This window comes from Pelobates fuscus, chromosome 3, assembly GCF_036172605.1.
Source record: "Pelobates fuscus isolate aPelFus1 chromosome 3, aPelFus1.pri, whole genome shotgun sequence".
NCBI lineage: Eukaryota > Metazoa > Chordata > Amphibia > Anura > Pelobatidae > Pelobates > Pelobates fuscus.
The window spans coordinates 329082145-329106071 of NC_086319.1; the positions used below are offsets into that span (position 1 = coordinate 329082145).

At 40.2% G+C, this 23927-nt stretch overlaps 1 protein-coding gene across 2 annotated transcripts in view; it reads right to left on the minus strand.

Annotated features, from left to right (window-relative positions):
• The window catches only part of DTWD1 (DTW domain containing 1), a 33247-nt gene that overhangs the window by 954 nt on the left and 8366 nt on the right, over nt 1-23927 (minus strand). The window contains exons 2-4 of one of the 2 annotated variants that reach the window (XM_063445679.1): nt 21446-21697; nt 19079-19222; nt 17503-17758 (exon numbers count right to left, since the gene is read on the minus strand). In XM_063445679.1, the coding sequence (XP_063301749.1) occupies nt 17503-17758; nt 19079-19222; nt 21446-21697 (652 nt within the window). Of the gene's footprint in view, nt 1-17502; nt 17759-19078; nt 19223-21445; nt 21723-23927 lie in introns of both variants that reach the window. The other variant, XM_063445680.1, reaches the window with a different exon arrangement.

The following is a 23927-nucleotide window of genomic DNA, read 5'->3' on the forward strand; positions in this document are numbered from 1 at the left end:
CAGGATACAAAGGAGATAATCAACGATGGTGTCACATGACCTCAAACTTGGGATATCATTCCTGCACCACTGACATTTAGGAGGTATACATATGGCTGGATAGTCCTGGGGACACAAGCAGACGTTAAAGGTGGTCAACTTAAAAGGTTACTCCGGGCTACATAAAAACTTCTGCTTTTAGATGTGGTCATAGAGTAAGAACTATATGTGCAGCTTGAAACTCTACGCATAGAGAAAAATGTTGTCCCATGGATTAGTTGCACCCCTGGCATATCTGTTTTAGGTAGCTAGGAACTCTGTTTGGCCGCCTAATTTTAATTCTGTGTAAAAATCAAGTCTAACAACAGCGTGCGCAGATGTAATCTGCTTCCACCCGTGCAGGGAGCGCATCTGCAAGGGGAAGCTTTTATGTACTCTTCCATGTGAGCTCCACCAAGCCCCGCATTCTGAGTTGTGTTGTTTTTTTTGCCCGATACCTTTTTTATTTCTACTCCCTCGTCGAACCCACATTCCCTCCCTCCTCAATTCAATACACCTCTATGAGGAGATGCTGACTGGCGCAGCATGGCATTTTGCTGTGCATGCGCAATAGCCACCCAATGCTTTCCTGTGGGAAAGCTTTGGCGAGATCATCAAGAATGATGATCTCAGCCATGGAGGTGGGGTCAGCCATGGTGATACCAGCATGGCAATGGAGAAAAGGTAGGTTTAAATGTCTTGTAACTCCATTCTGAGGGGGGCTGGTTACCTAAACATGCACACTCCAGCACAATACTGTTAGGAATACATGTTTTATATTCCCCAACACCTGAATTCAAAGTTTACTATTATAACTCAGTATACAAAAGTCAGTAAGACAGTTAATAAATACACAGTACTCTGTGAGGCATTTCCAACTTATTTTTTGCTAAGATGGACTTAAAACAGATACAAGGCCATAATAAACAAGCAAACAAACAGCCCAAACACGTCCCTGTAAAATCGGAATTATAATTGTCTCCAGATGTATTGCAATTCTTGTAGGAAGTCTATCATAACAAGATTGAAATAATTATTAGGCTTTATACAGAAAGCTGTATATTATAATTACCACTAAGTCCTCCCATGTTCACATCTAGACCTTGAAGACCTCAAATGGGATATAAAGAGTTAAAATATTAGTGTAATGTGGAATTAGATTTTCATTTTATTTTATTAAAAGGGAATTCGTAACTGGACAGGAAAACCACACATTCTTGATTCTGCATGCTTCCTGTGTTTATTTGACCAGTAAAAATAATACTAATTTTGGCTGACTTAATACGATCTCTTACTTTTACCCAAAATTGTTGTTATTTGGCCATGTACAATTTAAGTAAATACATTTATGTTTATTTAGTTAATAAATTGCAGTCACTTTTATTATTTTATTCATTTTAAGTTTGATAATTTTATTATTCGCAAATGCAGGGCTACTTTCAAAGAGTGGACACGGCTAAAATATCCCATATAGAGCTACTATTACTTTTGTGCTTATTTAAATGATTCAGTTAAAGTGGTGGTTTTGTTTAACTTAAGGGTTACGTCAGAGTTGGTGTCAGTTAAGGGTGAAGTGGGAGCTGGCTAGTGAGTTTACATGCAATGATGAGGGTTTAGGACCTAGAAAGTTGTCTTTCTCCTCTAGTCAAACCAAATCAGATTCATTTCTAAATTTGGGTTTGCACTTGGTTTAGTTGCACTCCAACTCACTTAGGAAGGTAATTTATTGAGGGCAGAGTTTATCAATTTATAAATAAATAATTATTGTCAGAGCCCAGATGCATTTGATAAGCATCTTTTAACAACTGGGGACCCACTTAAATGTGGGTCCCAATTCTGGGGTTACAAATCAATGGCAGAGTGAAATGAATGGAATTAACTTTTTTCCACCTATAGTTTTTTTAAGAGTGTATTTTTGTTTTTGCTAAAAAAAAAAAAAATGTTTAAAGCGAATTGGGGAATTTCAAAGAAACATACAAAAATTAGTAATACAAGCAGGTATTCCAAACAAAATGTTTACCTGCCCTTTTAGATTATTGGGTCCCAACAAAAAGTTTTACTATAGAAGATTTACTTATCTTTTTCCCCTCACTATGTTTTCCTGTGGCCCCTGCTCTACCCTGCCTGAGATCATCATTACTGATAATCTCGGCCAACCCAATGTTTCCCTATTTGGTGGGCTACAGCGTATGCATGGGAATTGTTGTGTTTTGCCAGTCAGCCTCTCATCAAATTGAAATGCATCTTTATGGGTTTTCTTTGTCCTCGTATAGAGTGTGAAGATGCCAAACATCAGTCTTCCAAAGAATGCAGGACCACAACAGGATACATTTCTAGTGGGTGTCACTACATGCATCCCTAGGAATCAACGTAGGGGCAGTCCATTTGCAACATATTCACTACATTTAAGCTGTAATGGTTCGGGAGAATACAGTGTCCCTTTAACAAGTGTGATAGAATATGTCAACTACCTGTAATTCAAGTCAGGTGTTTTAATATCAAAATGTGATCCTGGTGTAGGGGGGCAGGACTTCCGACGTGCAAGAGCGGAAGCATGTAGCGTTTCTCCGTGCCAGAGCAGGCCAAGAGCTACTACAAACCTACCAACCAAGTAGAGCTGTGAGTATTATCACCCCAAAAAAAGCCCAGGAAAAGCCCAGAAATTGTTCGAAATCGTTGCGGACAGCTTGTCTGTCCGATATTACCGTCACAGCTACTGTTGTGGGATTGCTGCTGGGTTTGCCGTGGGGATTCCATGCCTGCTGCTGTGGGATTGCTGTGGAGGATTGCCGTGCCTGCTGTGTTGCGGGGAGTGCTCTGCCAGAGGTATCTACAGACTGTGCAGGAATGGCTCCACCTAAATCCCAGAGAAATACTGACTTCTTTCATCGAGGTAAAAGAGAGAAAGCTAAGCAGGGATCGGATGATGGTGGGCTAGGATCTCCTCATGGCTCAGAAGGGGGCTCTGATTCAGAGAATTCCATATCACAGCCTGAAGAGATTTTAATCTCTGAAAAATGATTGCTGGTTATGCTGGCTGATTTCCGCTCTACATTAAGGGCGGAGTTTAAAGCTGTTGTTGATGATATGCGCAAAGAATTGCATGATCTGGGAAGCCAGACAGGAGTCTTGGAAGAACATATTGATGTACTATGTGCAGCAAACAATGACATGGTGGATAAGACCCAAAATATGGAGGCAGATTACAAGCGCTTGAAGGAGAAGGTGGCAGATTTGGAGGACCTATCACGCCGTAATAACATTCACTTGCGAGAGGTCCCAGAATCAATCCAAACCAAATAATTGGTTAGCTACCTGAAGGATCTCTTTAAAGCCGCAGTGCTGCCATTAGAAAACAAAGATTTATGCATTGACAGGGCGCACAGAGTTCCAAAGCAAAAGAATTTGGCAACGGACGTATTCCGAGGGACATAGTCACCCGGCTACATTATTATACTACAAAGGAAGCTGTGTTAACAGCCCAACGTCTGACAAAGCTACCGGAAGAATATGCACAGGTGACTCTGTTTCCCAATTTATCTGCCTCTCCAATGGCACGGCACAGAGAATTTGCCAACATTACTAAATGTTTACGCATAAATAAAGTGGCTTCCAGATGGTGATTTCCCCTAAAAGTGTTGATATGGCAGAATGGATCCCTCAACAAGATGAATAATCCCGAACAGGGCCACAAGCTTCTGCATTCCTGGGGACTTTTGGAAGAAGAGATAGTTAAAACTAATTTGGCGATGACATGGAAGGTGCCAGCAGAGTGGACAAGAATACAAAAATCCAAGTAAAGGACTGGTCGAACAATATCCGAAATTAAGGACTTAAATTGTGGTACACAATAACTTCATATCGTAAAACAGATAAGGGACTTTTGAATGGGGTAAGAAAAAAAAAGAAAGGGGAGGTTAAAAAAAACCCAAAAACAAACAAACAATATCTTATACTTCCCCTTTAAAGTATTCCAAATCTTGAGTAAGAAAAGAATGAAAACAGGGAGGAAAGCTAGATAGCTTTTAAAAAGTCTAATGGCCTTAGATATTAGATTTTATAGGTCATCACTCTTCCCCTCGCTCAGTCCACAGGTTGACCTCAGACTCAAAAATGGCTCACAAATACAGATTAATAGAAGAAACGGTCTACCTGCAAAGATTGCTGGGAAGCATCTATGATTTTATATACTTTTGTTTGTTTTTTATTGTTATCTATTTTATTAGTTTTGTTATAAGCATTATTTTTCAAATTTAGGGCATATGTGTGTTTGAAGAAATAGGCTACACAAGGGCGGTGTGATTAGGGCAGATGTGAGGGGAAGGAGATGGGGAATGCAGAACAATCAATCAGAAGTATGGTGAAAACAAGGATTGCATATTTTCCAACTCTTATGGCTCAGGAGTTTAAATTACTTTCTTTTAATGTAAACAGGCTTAATATACCGCACAAAAGAAAGTTGTAGTTCCAACACCTTCAGAAAGAGGGGTGGCAGTTGCCTGTTTACATTACATTTTTGCGCAAACAGACCACCAGTTTTTGGTTCGCTCAGATATCCTGCAGTATATCATATCTTTGCTCCAAACAAAACAAAAAATGTCAGCATATTATTGTATGCAGCCTGGGTGCCCGTATGCACAAAGGAATTTAACGATAAAGAGGGGAAAATATGGGTCCTGGGGGGGCGGGGCCGGACCGCCATGCTGACTGGTCGCATGCAGGAGAGGCTCCGGAGAAATCGGGCCTCTTAGGCAAATACTGCACCCGCATGGAACCTAAAGCAAGTACCCGCGGCTGCGGACAAAGCAGCAGAACCCGAGATTGGGAGTTTTGGATCCCAGGAGGGAGGCACGAAACTTCGGGGACTGCGGCCTACTCGGGAGGGAGCGGGGTGGACGGCCGCTGCCCAGTCTCCCTACCCGGACACCGCAAGCCGACCTCATGTAATGCCTGCCGGTCCCGTTCCCCCCCCCTTGGGATCGGGGGGGATATCCCGGTCCCCATATCGGAGGGCTCAGGAAGTGTGGAGGCCACGAGGCAGGATGCTCCCAGGGCCAACCTGCTAAGATGGCGACGTCGCGGGGCACAACATCAGCAGCTCCCGCCCTATGAAGCCCCAGGGGAGAGAAACCACACCACTCACCCAAACATGTAACCGCAAGATCAGCCCAGCGGTGAGTCCTCTACTAGTCTTCACCGGGTGAACACAGCAAGCCCTCGACTTACACAGGCACCAAGCCCGCCAAGCCCCTCAACCGGGACAAGGTAAAACTCTGCTAATGCCATGATAAAACAGCCACAATATACCGCTACAGAGCCCGCCTGGCCCCACACAGACGCCTGCAGGATCACAGCAGTTGGCTGACGACAGTGCAAACAGCGACCATCGCAGGGGCACCAAAGGGGGATCTGGAGGAACAACTGGAGGGGCTAGCTTGAGTCCCGACAATCCTGGACTGCTTTCCCTATACAGGACTCACTTGCCATGCGGCAATGCAGATGACACCGGACCAGGCGACATAGCAGAAGAACACTACACTGAAATGTACTCTGCCTGTCTTACTAACACGCTAGGCTACTTAAACACAAAATCTTTCACACTGTCAAAACACACTCTGCCCGGGACTCCACCACTCCGAGACCTCCCTCCACTATCACTACACAATCACCTTGCTCACTGTAGGCGCACTCATGATTAGCAATCTATACCTGATGCTAGCTCACATAGCCTGAGCACCCACCACTCACAATTTTATGTTTTATCATTATAACATAACAAGATCTGATCTGAAATGGCGACTCCTAAATGATCGTCTAAATCATATTAATAAGTGCATTGTATTTTGCTCTATGATTACTGTTTTCATATGTCCTGCAACCATTAACTGTTTCTCGCAATCAATCATAAGCTGACATGTGTACCATCGGCATGCACTGCAAGCCTAAAGAATACTTGTTAAAGTACTACTCGACTTTACTCATATGTCGACCTATTTCTAATGTTGTTATCTCGTTAAAATTGTCAATAAGCCTTAGCAAAGTCAAATTATAAAGAAAAATGTGCATGGTCTCTACACACCACATATCTGTTATCACTCTGAAAATCGAGCTTGTGAGAGCTAATGTGGCTATGCAAGCACTGTTGTAATCCCCTATGCACAACAAAATAAAGAATTAAAAAAAAAAAAAAATATTGGTCCTGGTGGGAGTTCTAAACGGAAAAAAGGTGACAGTAGTTAATTTATATGCCCCTAATGCTAAACAGATTGAATTTTTATGGAAGGCATTTGGTCAAGTAGCAAAATTAAAGATTGGACAGGTATATATATGTGGGGACTTTAAACTTTATCCTTGACTCGAAGATGGATGCTTCAGGTATAAAAGCCCCTCCTCTAGCCAAACGTCGATGGGGGCTAAAATTAAGCAATCTACTTGTCGAGTTCAAGTTTTATGATACATGGTGGTCTTTATATTCTGAAGCTAGGGATTACACATTCTATTGAAAAGTTAATACTCGATGTGTGTTTGATATAATATCTTTGAAAAGTTTGAAAGAGCTTAAAATAGCCCCTATAACCTGGTCAGACCTCGTCCCGGTTTGCTCCAGGTTCTTTACTTTATACCCAATAAGAGGAAGAGGTTCATGGGGATTGAATGAGGAATTGCTGGAGGATATAATGGGCAAATCAATAATTCGCAGAGCAATATAACTTTTTTGGGGGAAAATCAGTATGCACATACATCGATAACTAGTTGGCTCGCAAAGCGGTGATACATTGATTATTGATACAACAAGGGGCGCCTAAAAAAAGACAGTATAATTAGGAGCAGAATCGCCTCATAACAGAACTGACTGCCATGGAGGCCATACATAAGCAAATAAGAAAGTTTGGGATAAAATGTAAAAAATTAAGAGAGAATTAAATAAGCTACAACTACAGGTTATTGAGGGGCAAATGAGGAAACAAACATACTTATTATTCGCAAGGCAATGAAGCAGGGAAATTATTGGCCTCTCAAGTGAAAAAGCTACACTTAAAGTCAAAAATTTCATGTCTGGGAAAATTAGAAGGCACTAGGGTGGGTAATCCGTTACAAATGGTAGAAGAATATGCATCCTTTTATGAGCAACTGTATAATTTAGAACAAGATAAAGAGGTGGTACAACCCACACAGCAAACAATAGAAATTTTTAAAGAAAATATAAATTTACCACAGATAACTTTAATACAGGCAGAGGCATTAGATAACCCAATTACAGAATAAGAGGTCCAAAGGGCATTATTTGATACTTTAAGACATAAAGCACCGGGTCCTGATAGATTCTCTTCCTCCTATTATGTTAAATTTAGTGAGTTCCAAATTCCTCATCTAATTGCCCTTTTTAATAATGGTTTAGATACGGGCCACATACACCGGGAGATGTTAGAAGCGAATATAATCACTATCCCAAAACCTGGCAAACCTCCGACTCGCTGTACGAATCTCCGCCCGATATCTCTGCTCAATGCAGATACAAAGTTATTTGCCAAAGTTATGGCTCAAACAATAAAGCCTCTACTACCAGAGCTTGTGTCATTAAAACAGGCAGGTTTTGTCCCAGGAAGACCGAGTATGGGAAAATACAAGGAGGTTTTTAGATTTAATAGAAATTATGAAGAGGGAGGAAAGGCAAGGACTGATCTTAGCTCTTGATGCAGAGAAGGCCTTTGACCACCTACATTGGCAGTACATGGCCTCGGTGTTGGAAAGATTTAAACTACAGGCTAGATTTATGAATGGTATTTTATCACTGTATTCGGCCCCGACTGCAAGAATAGTCCTTACAGGGTTTGACTCACAGAGGCAAATGGGTTGAGGCAGGGGTGTCCCCTCTCGCCACTGATTTTTATCTTAGCTTTAGAACCCTTCATCCAATACATAAAGCAATCACAGGAAATAAAAGGCCTTGAAACTCAAATCGGTTCTCAAAAAATTGCTTTATTTGCGGACAACGTCCTTCTCCTCATTACTCAGCCACTGACTTAATTGCCAGTGATAATGAATTTACTCAAAAAATATGGAGAGGTTTCCTATTACAAGAACAATCTTGTTAAGGCTCAAGTCTTGCCGACACAGTTACCTAGAAGCATTAAGGAACAATTAGGTGCAGCATACCCATTTGAATGGAGATGGGACACATTAACGTATTTGGGAATTCAATTGGCTACTTCCAAACAAAAGATGGTCGAAGCCAACTGTGGCGGAACCAGCCCCGTCACTTGTGCCTGGAGAGGACTGCTTGCCAGCCTCTTGCCTTGTGATTATGGTCCCTGGGAGGTTTAGCCCTTGAAATACCAGATTTGGGCATAATGGATTTGTGTTGTGCTGCTGCTGGCCCTTTAACTCCCAGAGAAAGGATTTGTACTTTTAAATTGGCACTTCGGATGCAGTCGAAGTGCCGAATTAGTCGAAGTGGCCGCCATTCGAAAACTGAACACGTGGCGGCGGCCATTTTAATTTAGTCGAACGCGGTCAGCGGTGCGTGCCACTGAATCTATGGAACTAAAATCGGCTACACATTTGCACGAACACCGCTGACCGTTAACTTCTCAGGAACTTCAACGCTTCGACTGGAATCGAAGTGCGTTCGACAATTCGAACGCACCGTTAGACTGGGCTATTTGCACGAGCGGCCCTGTTCGTGCATTCGAATGGGACTTAGACATTTTTCTGTGTGAAATTGACCGACCGCACAGCCCAAATCTATGGAACTCTTTTGGGCATGAAAATGTGCTTGTGGTCGGTCAAATAGGACTTTCCCTTAACTTTTTAACCCCTAAACCGATTGCCCTGATTTTTGAGTATGTGTATATTTCAAGCATGCTGATTATGAAAATGTATGTTTTATGTGAATGGCATGTATATTTTGTAAGTTATTAATATTTTGTAAAAACTATTTCTCTGCCTGTGATAATTATATTAACCATTGTGTTCAGTAATCATATCACAGGCAGAGGAGATGATTTTGTGTGGGCAGTACTATGTTTGTGGATTGTGAATAAAAAAGGGTGTATGTGCCAGTACAGTCAGTTCTGCTTGACCCTCAAAATGAAGTGTTGTCTCATTATTGGGGGAATTGGATTGTATGCTGATTGCCAGGAGTGTAAGCTGAGTGTCAGCAGTTTACAGCATTCATATGTTTCAGAGCATTCGTATGCTTCTCCGGTTCGGTGGTTGTGGGGTCTGCTAGAGTGCTTGGAGCCCTCAGGAAGCGCTAGGAGCATCCTTCAATGGAGGTACCCAGTCGGGGTGCCCGTCGATCCATTACACCAACTTTGGTAGTTTACGATCTGAATTTCAAAAAACGTTTGATCATTGGAAGGGTGGGAGAACTTCCTGGCTGGACCTATAAACTCAGTGAAGATGATATTATTGGCAACATTTATTTATTTTGCACCATATGTATGTTAGTATCCAAATTAATCTTAATTAGATTTCAAAGGTTAATCAATGTCTATATTTGAAAAAAAACAAAAAACACCAAGGGTTTAATTTACCACAATGTGCTATGGGATGATAGAGGATGGATTGGGTGTTCCCATTATTTATAAATATTATGTGGCATCAGTCTTGGCACAAAAGGCTGTGTTACAGTATACCCCGGTATAGTGAGGGTTAATACCGATTTGGGGATTCACCTTTACAAGGGAACAGCAACTCACGAACGCTCTAACCCACCGAATGGGAAACATACGAACTCCTTCTCTCCTGGAACAGGCACAAGTAATACTCCAAAGTAGCAATCCCCTCAATCACAAGACCAAGCTCCGTATTGAGGGTAAAACAGGATTCTGATTTATTGAGGGCTACTGGCCTGGTATTTATGCAGGTCTTCCACCTGGTGGACACTCCCCTAGGGGACCAGATGGAAGACTGGGACAAGAATAGTACATTAGCCAATCACAGTGGCTCAGGCATAAACACTCCCCTTTTGATGAGCAAAACCCTCCTCTCTATCCTGGAGATAATTGGGAAGAAATCCAATTATCTCCATGGATAGAGGCAAAGCACCATTTTAAATGGGACAATACATAAAAATCAATAACTGGGAAACTACCGAATGCATTCAATACATTTAACGTATCCCCAGACAGCCTAGATCTGAGTGCACATTATTACCGAATGGTGCTCAGATCCAATTCACACAGTCCAATCGCCATGGAGCCAAAGTCTTTTACACTGCTCTTTCGGTATACTAATGGCTCCATGGGATGGCTGTCTGGGTTATGTCCATTCGTGTAATAAAAGTCCCGAACAGACCGGCGTTTGAATGCTAGATGACAAAGAAGGGAGGTCGGCGGCTTCAGCGGTGTTCGGGAGAAAAAGTGTCCGTTTTGGGTTCCAGGAAATCGTCGACGAACACCGCTGTTCATTCGTGCGTCCAAGATAGCTGCCGCCTCATGGTCGGCATACGAACGACGACCACCCAGCATACGGTCGTCAATTAAGAGGTGTCTGCGGTTAACCACAACATTTTAATGAGGCCAAGAGGTTAACCAGCAGCACACTTCTCTTCTGGGTGGCCGGCCATTCAGTAGTTTGTTCGGGAGTTTTAGGAAATAAACGAATGGGGGAGTACGGTCAGGCAATTACACGAATACACACGAACCAAACGGGATAGCAGTATAGTTCCAAGACAGAGGGATCTGTCACAGGCTGGCTTATTAAAACAAAGGGATATACCTTTATGGTATAAAATAGAGCAGGCGATATTGAATCCTTATCAGATGTTGAATTTGTTATGGATGAAGCCTCGTGAACAACCTAGGGGGCCCAATCCGTTAGCTGCAACTTACCTCTCCATACAAATGTGGAGAGAATGGGTACCAAAAGTGGTTAAATTGGAAACAATGATGTATGCGCCACTAGGGAGCCTTTAATATTGTTCAGATTATCTATTTTTAGGTAATTGGAAAAAGAAAGGCATTAAACAAGTGTCCCAACTGTATGATCATAAAGGTATGCGGCATTTTCTGATATACAGTTGGAATATGGACTTGATAGTAGAGACGTTTTTATCTATTTGAGGGTAAAACATATCCTTACGCATAGAAAGATAAAGGGGATAAAAGAGGAGGAGATACGTGGCTTTGGGAAATTCTGCATGGGAAAATCGAAACAAACAAGACTTTTTTTTCACTATGCTACAGAAATTTGATGTGGGGGGGGGGGTAGGCCCTCCAAACTACCTTATATGGTGAAATGGGAAAAAAATATTGAATTGCACTATTGAACAAGCTCAATGGCAGTCTGCATTGAGATTAACCAAAACATCAACGCACCGTCTTGACCATATAGAAGCTACGAACAAATTTGGATGAGGTGGTATTTAATGCCTCAGCGCCACTCTAATATATATATATATATATATATATATATATATATATATATATATATATATATACACACACACACACACACACACACAGGAACATCATCAGCATGTTGGAGATGTAATATGGAGGTCGGCTCATTGATCCATATCTTTTGGAGTTGTTCATATTTGTCTGCTTATTGGTTGTCAATCTAAAGGTTTGATTAAAGAGGTAGTGGAGTACAAACTACCATTGGTACCAGCTACCTATCTTTTGCATATACTTCCCAAAGAAATCCCTCAGAGTAAGGCGACATTGATTATTCATATTTTTTATAGCGGCTAAAATGTATATAGCTGTTATGTGGAAAAGCAAACAAATCCCTGATGTAACGAAAGTTATTGCTAAAGTGTCAATTACAAAAGAGTTTGAGGCTATCTCCCATAAACACTCCAATAATATTAACCGGTTTTATAAGAGATGGATAGCTGGAATAAATAACAGCGATAAAGAGAAATAAAGATAAATAAAGAGAAATTTCCCCTTCAAAGCCTCTCAAACATCCTACGTCTCCTTATCTCCCCCCCCTCCCCTATCCAGCAATATAAGATTGAATTACAGTAAACTATATTAAGTTGAAATTGTTAGAGTTGATTCAAAGTACGCACTATTGCTATTTGATTTGTTATATATTGTAATATTTTGTACAGCTTGGAATATGTTAACATGACATCTATGCAATGTTAATGAGAGCTTATTGATGGAGTATTTCGATTTTTAAATCATTCATTATGTCATATGATGTACAAGAACGTTTTCTTTTGAAAAAACAACTAATGTTTGATACAAATTTAAAAAAAGAAAAAAGAAAAAAAAGTGTTCCTGGTGTTAAATATTTCTCAGAAACAAGATCATGATGCGCAGGTGGGTACACTAGACTTGAACTTGACACCTAGGTATGTTCCCAAAATTGTAGGGGCCCTTCTAACTGACTGACAATTAAAAGTAAAACAAGTAGCAAGTAGGTTGTCAGAAGATGAATAGTATACAATGTTTAACTAAAGCACTTCTATCAACCAGGCATATAAATGAAAAACAGAAAAAAAAAATGTGAATGAAAGTGATCGAATGGTAAACAGCAGATGTTGAAATCGAACCCTGTTTTTACATGTGTGGGGCAGGTTGAGAAAATAAATTCTTTATTCCCTTGTGGTGAATACTTTATTTCATTTTCCTTTCTGTGATTGTATTTATATTATTTGTATGCTAACACTACAGATGGACCCATCACACTTTGTCTCATCACAATATGTAAATCACACCATGGCACAAGAAGCAGCGTAATTGCATGCAAGCAAAACAAACACCATCCAAATTCCTTTCTTAATCCAATGTACCATGTCTGTCACCTCCTGGTTTTGTCAGATTCCACCCACTACAAATACAGCATGTAACTTGATGGTTATGAAACACTTTCTTATCAGGCAAACTTGTAACGTTTTTAGTTTGCACACAACTCAAATTCTACAGCCATGTGTTTGTAGTCAGCCAGATTATATTTATTTATATATATATATATATATATATATATATATATATATATATATATATATATATAAAAATATCCCAAAATAAATTTTTCAATATTAATTCTTCACAGGTGCACAAAACATCTGGGGCCTGAAAAGTATCAGTTTTCCATTTGTTAGATGGCAGGCACATTTAACTCCTTCATGGCCAGGAGTAAGGCAATTCCCATTATTGTTTGTTTTTTATTATTTTAATTTTTATTGAATGTTTTCACAGTTACATATAGCACACAACGACATAAGGTAACACAATATGCGACAATCAGAATACTGGGTAATGAAGTTTAGGGATATAAAGTAGACTATGCTTTCATCAAGACTGTGTGATCACAGCTTGGGGTGACAGATGATAGCAAGCATAACAAACAATCTAATAATAAAGATGTGGGGATAAAAGTAGAATGAAGGTACTCTTACTCAGTAGGTTATGTCAATCTGACTAAAACAATTAAGCTTATTAACCATGTAATGATTGTTTGATTGCGATTTCCTGTCTTGCTGTGTTTTATGCCCAACCTCCTACAGACTGTAAACTCGTTTGAGCAGGGCCCTCTTCAACCCATTTTCTCATATATTGTTAAATCTCCCCCTCTTATAATATTGTAAAGCGCTATGGTATTTGCTGGCGCTATATAATTACCAATAATAATAATAATAATATCTGTGGATGGCACATCCCTAAAAAGAATGGACCCTCTTTAACCCCTTAAGGACCAAACTTCTGGAATAAAATGGAATAATGACGTGTCACACACGTCATGTGTCCTTAAGGGGTTAAGAAGCTGATACTAAGATGGGGCTGTAGTGCCAAAATAGATGTCTCATGCCAAACCAATAAGTTTAGTTTAATATATTCCATATGTATGCCAGAGGTGCCGATGTGGACATTTCCATTCCAATCTAAACCGGTTCCATGCATTCATTTGTGCGACACCCTTTCTATTTGGAGCACAGCTTTCTCATTTGCTCAAGCAGCACAGAGGGGATCCTGAGGACTCTTGATTAGCATTAAAACTCTAATGGAAGGACAGCATCTGAGATCTGTAGACACCGTAACCACTTCAATGAGATGAAGCAGTTACAGTGCCTACAGTGTCCCTTTAATTTTACAACTCCGTTTTCACATCCGTTTAGTGGATAATCCCCTCTTTGATTTCTGTATTACATTATATTACTGTGCTGTAAAATAATCTAGAACATTGTTCCTATACTGACGATTTTCTACATTTACGGTGACTTCAAATAATGCAATGCATAATATAAAGCAAGCTTGGCCAAGAAGTAGATCCACAGCGTTTGTAGAACTACAACACCCATCTTGCTTTTCCAGTCCCAAGCACCATGGGAGTTGAGGTTCACCAACAGCTGGGGATCTACTTCCTGGCTTCTCTCGTTTTAAAGGCCTAAGCGTAGTATTCTTTGCATGCGGACTTTATAAACAAACAATGGTGTCCCTAATTTGAGATATTTTGGAAGACAGAAAACTGAAATAAATGTGGTTATTCTTTCATTTGTTAGGAAATGGTGTCTTTTAAATGTTGAAACCCTAGAATTGCAGTTTATTTTAAAGAAAATTGACTTGCCTACCGAAACCTCATTTTTGTGGGATTTTTTTTCTTTATTTCATTCCTTGTAGATTTCATATCCTGTATTTGTGGTCGTATGCTAATCCGTGAATGGCTAATTATCCATCTCTTCTTGAAAACAGATCTGTTCATCATAAACAAACTGATTTCTTTTTTCCCCTCAAGGAAAAAGCATGGATTGTGCTGTATGCAATTTGTCTGACATATTGGTCAAAAAGCCTTGTTAAAACGACAAACCCAGATTTTAAGATGCATTTGCGCAATATGGGATGACACATTAAATATGACTAATGTTTACAGAAGAGAAATCCTTCTGGAACATAGACAGGCAGTTTGTCATGTTTCTGGCCAAGTAATAAGGCCATCTCTTTGGTTAAATGTTCTATTAAAGCTGATTTATATGTTTGTAAATGCTTTTACGACCGGCCACCTGTGAACACTTTATATTGTAAAAAAACGGTCTCCTTATATCAATTAAAGTTAAAGTGGCACTGCCATATTTAAGCGTAATAACATTTTCATAATAAAATGGTTAAATTAAATAAAATACATACTTTTGCCTAGTGGTTTTGGATTCTGTGACAATTATTAAAGAAACACTATACAAACATATATTCTTGATATTATGGTGGTAGAATAGCTACCCGGCCCACCTTGCAAACTGCAGATATCATCGACAGAGAAGAACATAATAGCTGCACCTAGATATTGAGATCACGTTAGAAATTATAATAAATATAAATAAAGGTAAGCGTCAAAAGGAGGAGGCTTTGTGCTGGAGGCGTGTAGGCCTCAATCTTCTCTGTAGCACGCTGCTCTCCCAGTTATGGGTGTGGCCTGACTGTCTGTGGAACGGTTATACCGCTATGTCCCAAAAGCCTTTCTTTATTGCAGTACAGGCCTTGTTCCAAATATGTTATATCCACCATGTATTATATAAATATGATTCTAGTTCCCAGCCTAGACAGGTTGGTTTAGCTTGTTATTACTTAGCTTATTGTAGTCTACTCTCCAACTTGTTCAATGTCTCTCTACGGATGAAAATGTTCTCTGATATCTAGACATATTGATTCTGCCTGTTTTTTTACTTTTGTTTGTTACAACCATTTTCTTGCTCTATCGTGAATATACAGGTCTAACTTATTAAGCGTTTTCACTACCATAGCTTTGCCTTAAAGGGACAGTATAGTCACCAGAACAACTACAGCTTATTGCATTTGTTCTGGTGAGTAGATTCATTACCTTCAGGCTTTTTGCTGTAAACACTGTCTTTTCAGAGAAAATGCAGTGTTTACATTACAGCCTAGTGATAACTTCACTGCACACATCATCAGAAGTGGTGGCCTGATCCAATCACAATGCTTCCCCGTAGGATTGGCTGAGACTGACAAAGAGGCAGATCAGGGGCAGAGCCAGCACAATTCAAACACAGCCCTGGCCAATCAGCATCTCCTCATAGAGATGAATTGAATCAATGAATCTCTATGAGGAAAGTTCAGTGTCTGCATGCAGAGGGAGGAGATACTGAATGTTTGGATGCATTTTAGGCAGCCATGACCCAGGAAGGATCTCTAACAGCTATCTGAGGAGTGGCCAGTGAAGTTATCACTAGGCTGTAATGTAACACTGCTTTTTCTCTGAAAAGACAGTGTTGACAGCAAAAAAGCCTGAAGGTAATGATTCTACTCACCAGAACAAATTCAATAAGCTGTAGTTGTTCTGGTGACTATAGTATTCCTTAAAGCGTGAACATGTGAGTTTAGCATGTTTATTACATAAAAATGAGACAATCTAATCTGGAGTTTATATACCACTGACGTTCTTGACATCTTTTTATATGCCCTAACGTCTTTTCCTTTCTGCAATGTATTGCACATTGTCTCAATAAAATAAATAATTATAAAAAAAAGAGAAGGCATGGTCACTAATATAGAAGGGGTTATAAGGAAAGGAAAACCAACCAAACAAAAAAACAAAACAAGACATAATGATACGAACCGTTCATAGATTATTTACTGTCCGTGTGACTAGTACAAAGTGTGTAGAATGTGTAAAATTTAGAGCACAGCAAAATAGGACTTTGTGAATAAGTTATGAGTTATGAGTTCAGTATATATCCAACATTACACATATGCAGATATTTGCAGGGCCGGACTGAGAAATAAATGTAGCCTGGGCATTTCAATGAAGGGGCGGGGCAGAGAGGGTGTGTTTTGTCATCACCAATGACAAGCACGTCCCCTCTCAAAGTGAGCATGTTGGTTCAATGCTCTTCCAGGGCAGACCATGCGCAGAGCTCTGCCGAAGAGCTCTAGCATGAGAAAAAGGCCATGTATTTATTCTGCACAATGCAAGCAAATTTAATAACATGCTTGCTTCCTGTGTTTCCTTGCAACTTGTCTCTGGTGTCTCTAAAAATGGGATACCAGGAGACAAAAGGGCCAGGAAAGAGTATTGTGCATGTGTTTGGAGTCTGCTTGTGGGATTGTGTGTATGTAGAGTGAGTTGATTGTGGTATTGTGTAATAAGGTCGGTTTTAGTTGTGTTTTTGTGGTGCAATGTAATGCATGTGTGGCTAGGGACTGCAGAGAGTGTGTGTATAGGGGATGCAGTATGTGTGTGTGTGTGTGTGTATATATATATATATATATGTTTGGAAGTAGTGTGTGTGTGTGTGGTGCAGTGTGTTGGGGGGTTCTGTGTGTATGTGTGAGGTGTGTAGTGGGTGTGTGAAGAGTGCAGTGTGTATGTGAAGGGTGCTGTGAGGGTGCTGGGTGTGAGGGTGGGTAATGTGTGTGTAAGAGGGAGCTGTGTGTGAGGGTGATGTGACCATTTGCCCGGTGTGCCCGATGGCTAGTCTGGGCCTGGATGTTTGCATTCTATGACATCTAAATATGACAATATGAAATATATAGTTCATGTATGTATCAATACATATTTTATTCTTATTACCTTGAAGTCGTTCATCAGCGATTATTTTGTTTGTTTGGTTCCATGTGCTATCAATAAATACAACCTTCTTCAAACAGTTTAACTTGACTTTGTCATTTTTGTCTTGTTTTTCACTTTTGTAATTATCTTGGCTTAATTTTAGGCATTTGGAAGGTGGCTCACAAGAAGATTCCTTCTTTTTATCTTCACAATTATTCAGTAATAAAAGGCTTTCTTTTATGGAAACAGAATTTTTACCTGGAAAAACTAGAATTATCTATTAAAAAGGAAACAACAACAAAAACAGATTTTAATAATTTAAAATTTGGCAGTTTTACATGAACTTTGTATGGCCATAGCATTAATATAATTACTTGGACAGATAATGAGGAAGTTAGAATTCTGAAGTTAAAGGGTCACTCCACTGCCCAAACACAAAATATATTATCACTGTTTAGTAGATATACAACAAATGAAAACTTGCATGCATTTAATCATTGAAGTTATATCTAAAAACAGTTTGAAAAAACTGCAGATCTTGTCTGCTGCAAGTCCTCCTCTTCTAATCCCGCCCAGACTTTCTGTGGCTGTCCAATCGCAGACTTCCCAATACAGCTCAAGACAGGTGCCAGAACCTGTTGTCTGCTTGAAAAGCCATGGGATGTAACCAGCATAATTTATAAAAAAGTGTCCATTTGTATTGAAATCAGAATTATTTGCAAAATTTAGAAAAAATTAGACACACTGTTAACACAATACTTTTCAGCAAGCTAAAGAGCTTTAGGGGTCTGGAGTGTCCCTTTAAGGAAGTGCACTTTAGGTACTCTGTATTACTTGTCATACTGAAATTCAATTGAAAATTAAAAAAATATATAAATATATTGTTTAGACTGCTCTTCATATAGCAACATCATATCATTAATAACTTGCATATGGTTAAATGTACTATTATATGTACGGTATATTTTTAAACATGCTGATTTGTATATTTTTTAATTTACAACTTTGTGCTTTTATCAGAGAGAGTAAATTGTATTGTGCTGGTGAGTATATTATTGGTGCATGCTTTTGGGTGATTAGAAAATGCTTGTGCTCTAAAAACACTAGAAAAGTGGGTGAATTAAGGTTGACCTCTCAAATAGGGGAATATGGGATAGCTGAAGCTCTCTGTGCATGGTCCTAGTGCTCAATTCTTTCTTACATTTTGAAATCTGCAGGCGGGACTGATCCCTAGGACAGTATTCCAAAATCTTTTATTGTCCCGGCAAATTCCGAACTGGTAGCACGTATGATTTTAATATTTGCTGAATTTATGTATGCTATACTCACTTAACTTACTGCCTAAATGTTTGTCTAATACATGATACCCTATTAAGCCTATGGATTTCTTAAAATTTGCAGTTACAATGACTTGCTTATTGTGATAACACTACAATAACCTTACATACTCTTATTGTGATAAGCGGAGTTTCTCCATTAATGCGTATCTTATGTGCACCCGCTTTCTTTTCTGTAACTTTGCAACCAACAATCAAAAGCGAAAAAAATATATACATTTTATATTTTTTTAAATGATGGATTCCTATAATTCACTCACTTCATCCTTTTGGTCATAGTAATCTGGAATGCAGGGGAATGTATGAATTGTAACTGCATCATATGCCAGTAGTTTTGCATGTATAGCTGTGCTCTTTCCATCGGTTTCATTAGGATGTTTAATAATATCAATTTTTAGTGGCAGCTAAAATAGAAGATAAAAATCACATTAAAACAGTTTTAAAGATATTGCTATCCCTGCGGCTTGATTCCCATTTCCAACAAAGATAAACTGAAGGATCAACTACAAAGATACATTAAATCGTTCAGAAGAGTTTTGTAAGTTCTGTCACCCACTGATAACAACAGTTCCAGAGTGCCTGACTCAGGACGTAGTATCACAGAACGCTATGTAACAAATAAACTATGGCATGTCTGGAAAGTTCAGGCTGAGCCAATTGCTCGAGAGCAATTTTTAATCTGAGACAAGCATTTTGTTTTGTAAACTACAAAATTAGCCCAATTAAACATTGATTCAATTTGCATTGCTTTCAAGAATTTAACTATACGGCAACTTTGTAAGATAGACAATTAAACTGGGCCCTGGCTCTTTAAACAACTTACTTCAAGCCATACTTTAGGTATGAGAAATGCAAAATATTGTGTACCCAGCCACTCTTTGGAATTAATGTGTGGCACATTTACAGTACACCTGTAGGTGGCTCCTACAGACTGTGTTCATACAGTTAGGTGAGATATATCCACCTCGGGGAGTACACACGAAGAAAACATGTGGGCCCAGTATTGGCTGTTGTGTAACTGCTCAGAAGTCCCATGTGTCCCAGCACTCCATCCAGCTCCAGACTGTTACAGAAATAAAAGGACAGGTCACAGAGAATGCAAAGGGAAAAGAATGTCACTATGACACACCCATGCTGCTACCTTGTGGCCAACACTGGACCAGAATATGGGTGTATTGGATCTACATCTCCTGACTTAGCAGGTTTGTTCAGAGACAGGAAGGGAAATCACAAAAGAACTGTGCACAAGCACTGCAAGCCAATGAAATTGTAAAATCTGTAAAATAAATAATAAATAAATAAGCTGCTTGCACCATAACATAAAACGTGTAAAATAAATTTAAACAAACCGAAGAAATTGCTGCTCTATAGAAATCTCTTAATTCAAAATAAATATACTGGCAGGAATTTATATATAAAAGAGAAATGTGGAGAAAATGGGATAATGCAATATGCAAAAAAAATAAATTTGATTTTACAAATTGTATGTTATTTTAACTGGCTTGAAGCACCTGTGCACTTGTTTGGTGATTAGATTTGTATTTTGCACTTTTTGTGTTTATAAGTGTTATGGCAGCAGTTATTTACTTATTATGGCAGCATTTGAAGTGAGAAATAATTATAGTTTCTCATTGGTAGGATGTTTTTTTACACAAGAAGATATAAGAATTGGCACTTGTTGACCCTAAAATATGGATCTGTAATGGTTCTAAAGAACAATTAAAAGATAGAGTTTCTCAATAACAATCAATGGGGGATCAAATTATATACAGTATTTCATAAACAACAAGTTATTTCATAGATCATTATATAATATAGTGGTTATTATTGTTAGCCATGAAAATACCTGCAAGCAGCTCATAATCATCACTGGCAGATTTAAAAGGAAGCACTAAGACACTAGTGGACTGACTTGCCACTGTGTTTGAGCGGCGACGGTCAGTGTGACAGCCCAGGGATCAATATACTGCAAAATACTACACTTATATGAATAACTGTTCTAAGAAGGTTATTGATTTTGAGGTCACCCAGGTGTCACAGACAACATTTAGATCCAATTCGATAACAAAACATTAATGTCAACATATTTTCTAATGTTGGGCACATTAAACAACAATTTGATGAATGGCACTATGCCAAAAATGTAAAAAGGAAATCATCCCACGGCCCTTTTTAGACTTGTACTGCAGAGAGCCCCAGATATAATTTTTTCCCCAATTAAGTGGGTAAGAGTAGACATTAGGCTGTTAGTGTAGGACCTGCCAAAGATGGGGTACATTGACGTTGTGACAGGCTTATGCAATGTATGATCATATAATGTAACTAAACCCCCATTATTTTTTGCCTAGATTAGGTGTTTTTAAGGACACATGACATGTGTGACATGTCATGATTCCCTTTTATTCCAGAAGTTTGGTCCTTAAAGGGTTAAAAAACTAACAAAATCTGTCAGCACCAAAGTTGCTGTTTAGTGTATAAGGGAATGCACTGGATTTTCTCTTTTATTGTCCAAATTGCTGAAAGCATAAGATCTGCTGAATTTAAACATTGAGCACTTTATAACTAATGAGCCATGTATTTCCCCCTTAAACAGGAATTGCAAACACGTAAGGAAGTAATGAACCAACCTTTACACATGGAATGTCACCTATAGGGACACTTTCTACTGGCACATAGCAGGTGTAACAGTAGAACATTCTAGAGCTGTTACATTTCGGACATTTTGATCTGCCTTTCTTTTGGGCGGCAACCAACACTTCTTGTGAGGAGAGATGCAGCTTTTGCAGCATGTCATTTTCTGCTAAGGAAGTGGTCCGAGAAGATGTAGACATCGGAATATTATCACCTTGCAAGGTACTTGATGGATTTTCACTTGACATCTTTAAATCAATAAAAATATTTGGTCTGTAACAACAGAAAAACAATATTATGAAATGAGAAAAATAATGTGTCACTCTTTGCCCTATGCTACCAATGCCAATTTATATATCTCTCGTGTCTTATTTTGTAATTCATACATACAAGTATTTTTTCCTCAGTGCACCTCTTGGCTGACCCATGCTGTTTGGGGCATCCATATTTAAATCCTCTTTTGCTGCACATGCTGTCAGGATTGTGAAATTCCATCAACTCGTAGTTACCATGACGTTAAGCTGAATACGTGGTAGTTTTCATTAAAGACGACCAAACCAAATCCAAACAAAAACTAAATAAATTAGTAGATGCACTGAAAAGTATTGTTTATTATATGTATGCATTGTCAAATGAGAACACGCAGATGCTATCGTACATGTAATTTTTAATTCTACTAATAATAAAACTAAAATACAAAAACTACAGTTTATTTTAAAGGAACAATCCAAGCACCATGACCACTACATCACACTGTAGTTATGTTGCCACGAGTGCCCTGGTTCTCTCGCAGGGAAAGTAGTCAAACTATTTGTGATCAGTTTGAGAACTTACCTAGGGTCTGCCTGGTGCTTCACTGCGCCTGTAGTGGCTCATTGGCTGAGTGCGACAGAGCGCGCACCAGGATTGCTCTGTGCAAAGAGTTTCCAGGTGACAGATAGACCCAAGGTAATTTGTCAAACTGTTTAATTACCCTCGGAGGGTGGGAGGGCACTCTTAGCATCATAACCAACACAGCCTGCTATTGTAGATATGGTGCTTTGAGTGTTTAAGATTGAAATGTGTAAGTCAAAAATACTTCACCAATGAATTATTTTCCTCAAACTCTGTGTTAAGGTTTGTATGATATCAACTTGATATTTTTTGCAAGTATGTATAAAATGTGTCTCTTTTGAAAATTGGTGCAAAACATGGAAACGTGACAGTCACAAATTCAATGTGCAAGCCTAACTTTTAATACTTCAGATAACTTTTCAGTCCATAACCCCCTTAAAATAAAAAAATATTTACTGTTGTAATTTTTTAGTTTTTTGTTTTTTAAATCTAAGCGCTCTAGTCTGTGGTAAGAAGAAACAATCTATAGTAAGTAGGAGCGCTCTGTGGTAAGGGGGAGCGCTCTGTGGTAAGGGGGAGCGCTCTGTGGTAAGGGGGAGCGCTCTGTGGTAAGGGGGAGCGGTCTGAGGTAAGGGGGAGCGGTCTGAGGTAAGGGGGAGTGCTCTGTTGTAATGGGGAGCGCTCTGAGGTAAGGGGGAGCGCTCTTTGGTAAGGGGGAGCGCTCTATGGTAGGGAGGAGCGCTCTATGGTAGGGAGGAGCGCTCTATGGTAGGGAGGAGCGCTCCGAGGTAAGGGGGAGCGCTCTGTGGTGAGGAGGAGCGCTCTGAGGTGAGGAGGAGCGCTCTGAGGTAAGGGGGAGCGCTCTGAGGTAAGGGGGAGCGATCTGAGGTAAGGGGGAGCGATCTGAGGTAAGGGGGAGCGATCTGAGGTAAGGGGGAGCGATCTGTGGTGAGGAGGAGCGATCTGTGGTGAGGAGGAGCGCTCCGTGGTGAGGAGGAGCGCTTCGTGGTGAGGAGGAGCGCTCCGTGGTGAGGAGGAGCGCTCCGTGGTGAGGAGGAGCGCTCCGTGGTAAGGGGAGCGCTCCGTGGTAAGGGGAGCGCTCCGTGGTAAGGGGGAGCGCTCTGTGGTAAGGGGGAGCGCTCTGTGGTAAGGGGGAGCGCTCTGTGGTAAGGGGGAGCGCTCTGTGGTAAGGGGGAGCGCTCTGTTGTAATGGGGAGCGCTCTGTTGTAAGGGGGAGCGCTCTGAGGTAAGGGGGAGCGCTCTGAGGTAAGGGGGAGCGCTCTTTGGTAAGGGGGGAGCGCTCTTTGGGAAGGGGGAGCGCTCTGTGGTAAGGCTGAGCGCTCTATGGTAGGGAGGAGCGCTCTATGGTAGGGAGGAGCGCTCTATGGTAGGGAGGAGCGCTCTATGGTAGGGAGGAGCGCTCTATGGTAGGGAGGAGCGCTCTATGGTAGGGGGGAGCGCTCCGAGGTAAGGGGGAGCGCTCTGAGGTAGGGTGGAGCGCTCTGTGGTGAGGAGGAGCGCTCTGTGGTGAGGAGGAGCGCTCTGAGGTAAGGGGGAGCGCTCTGAGGTAAGGGGGAGCGCTCTGAGGTGAGGGGGAGCGATCTGTGGTGAGGAGGAGCGCTCTGTGGTGAGGAGGAGCGCTCC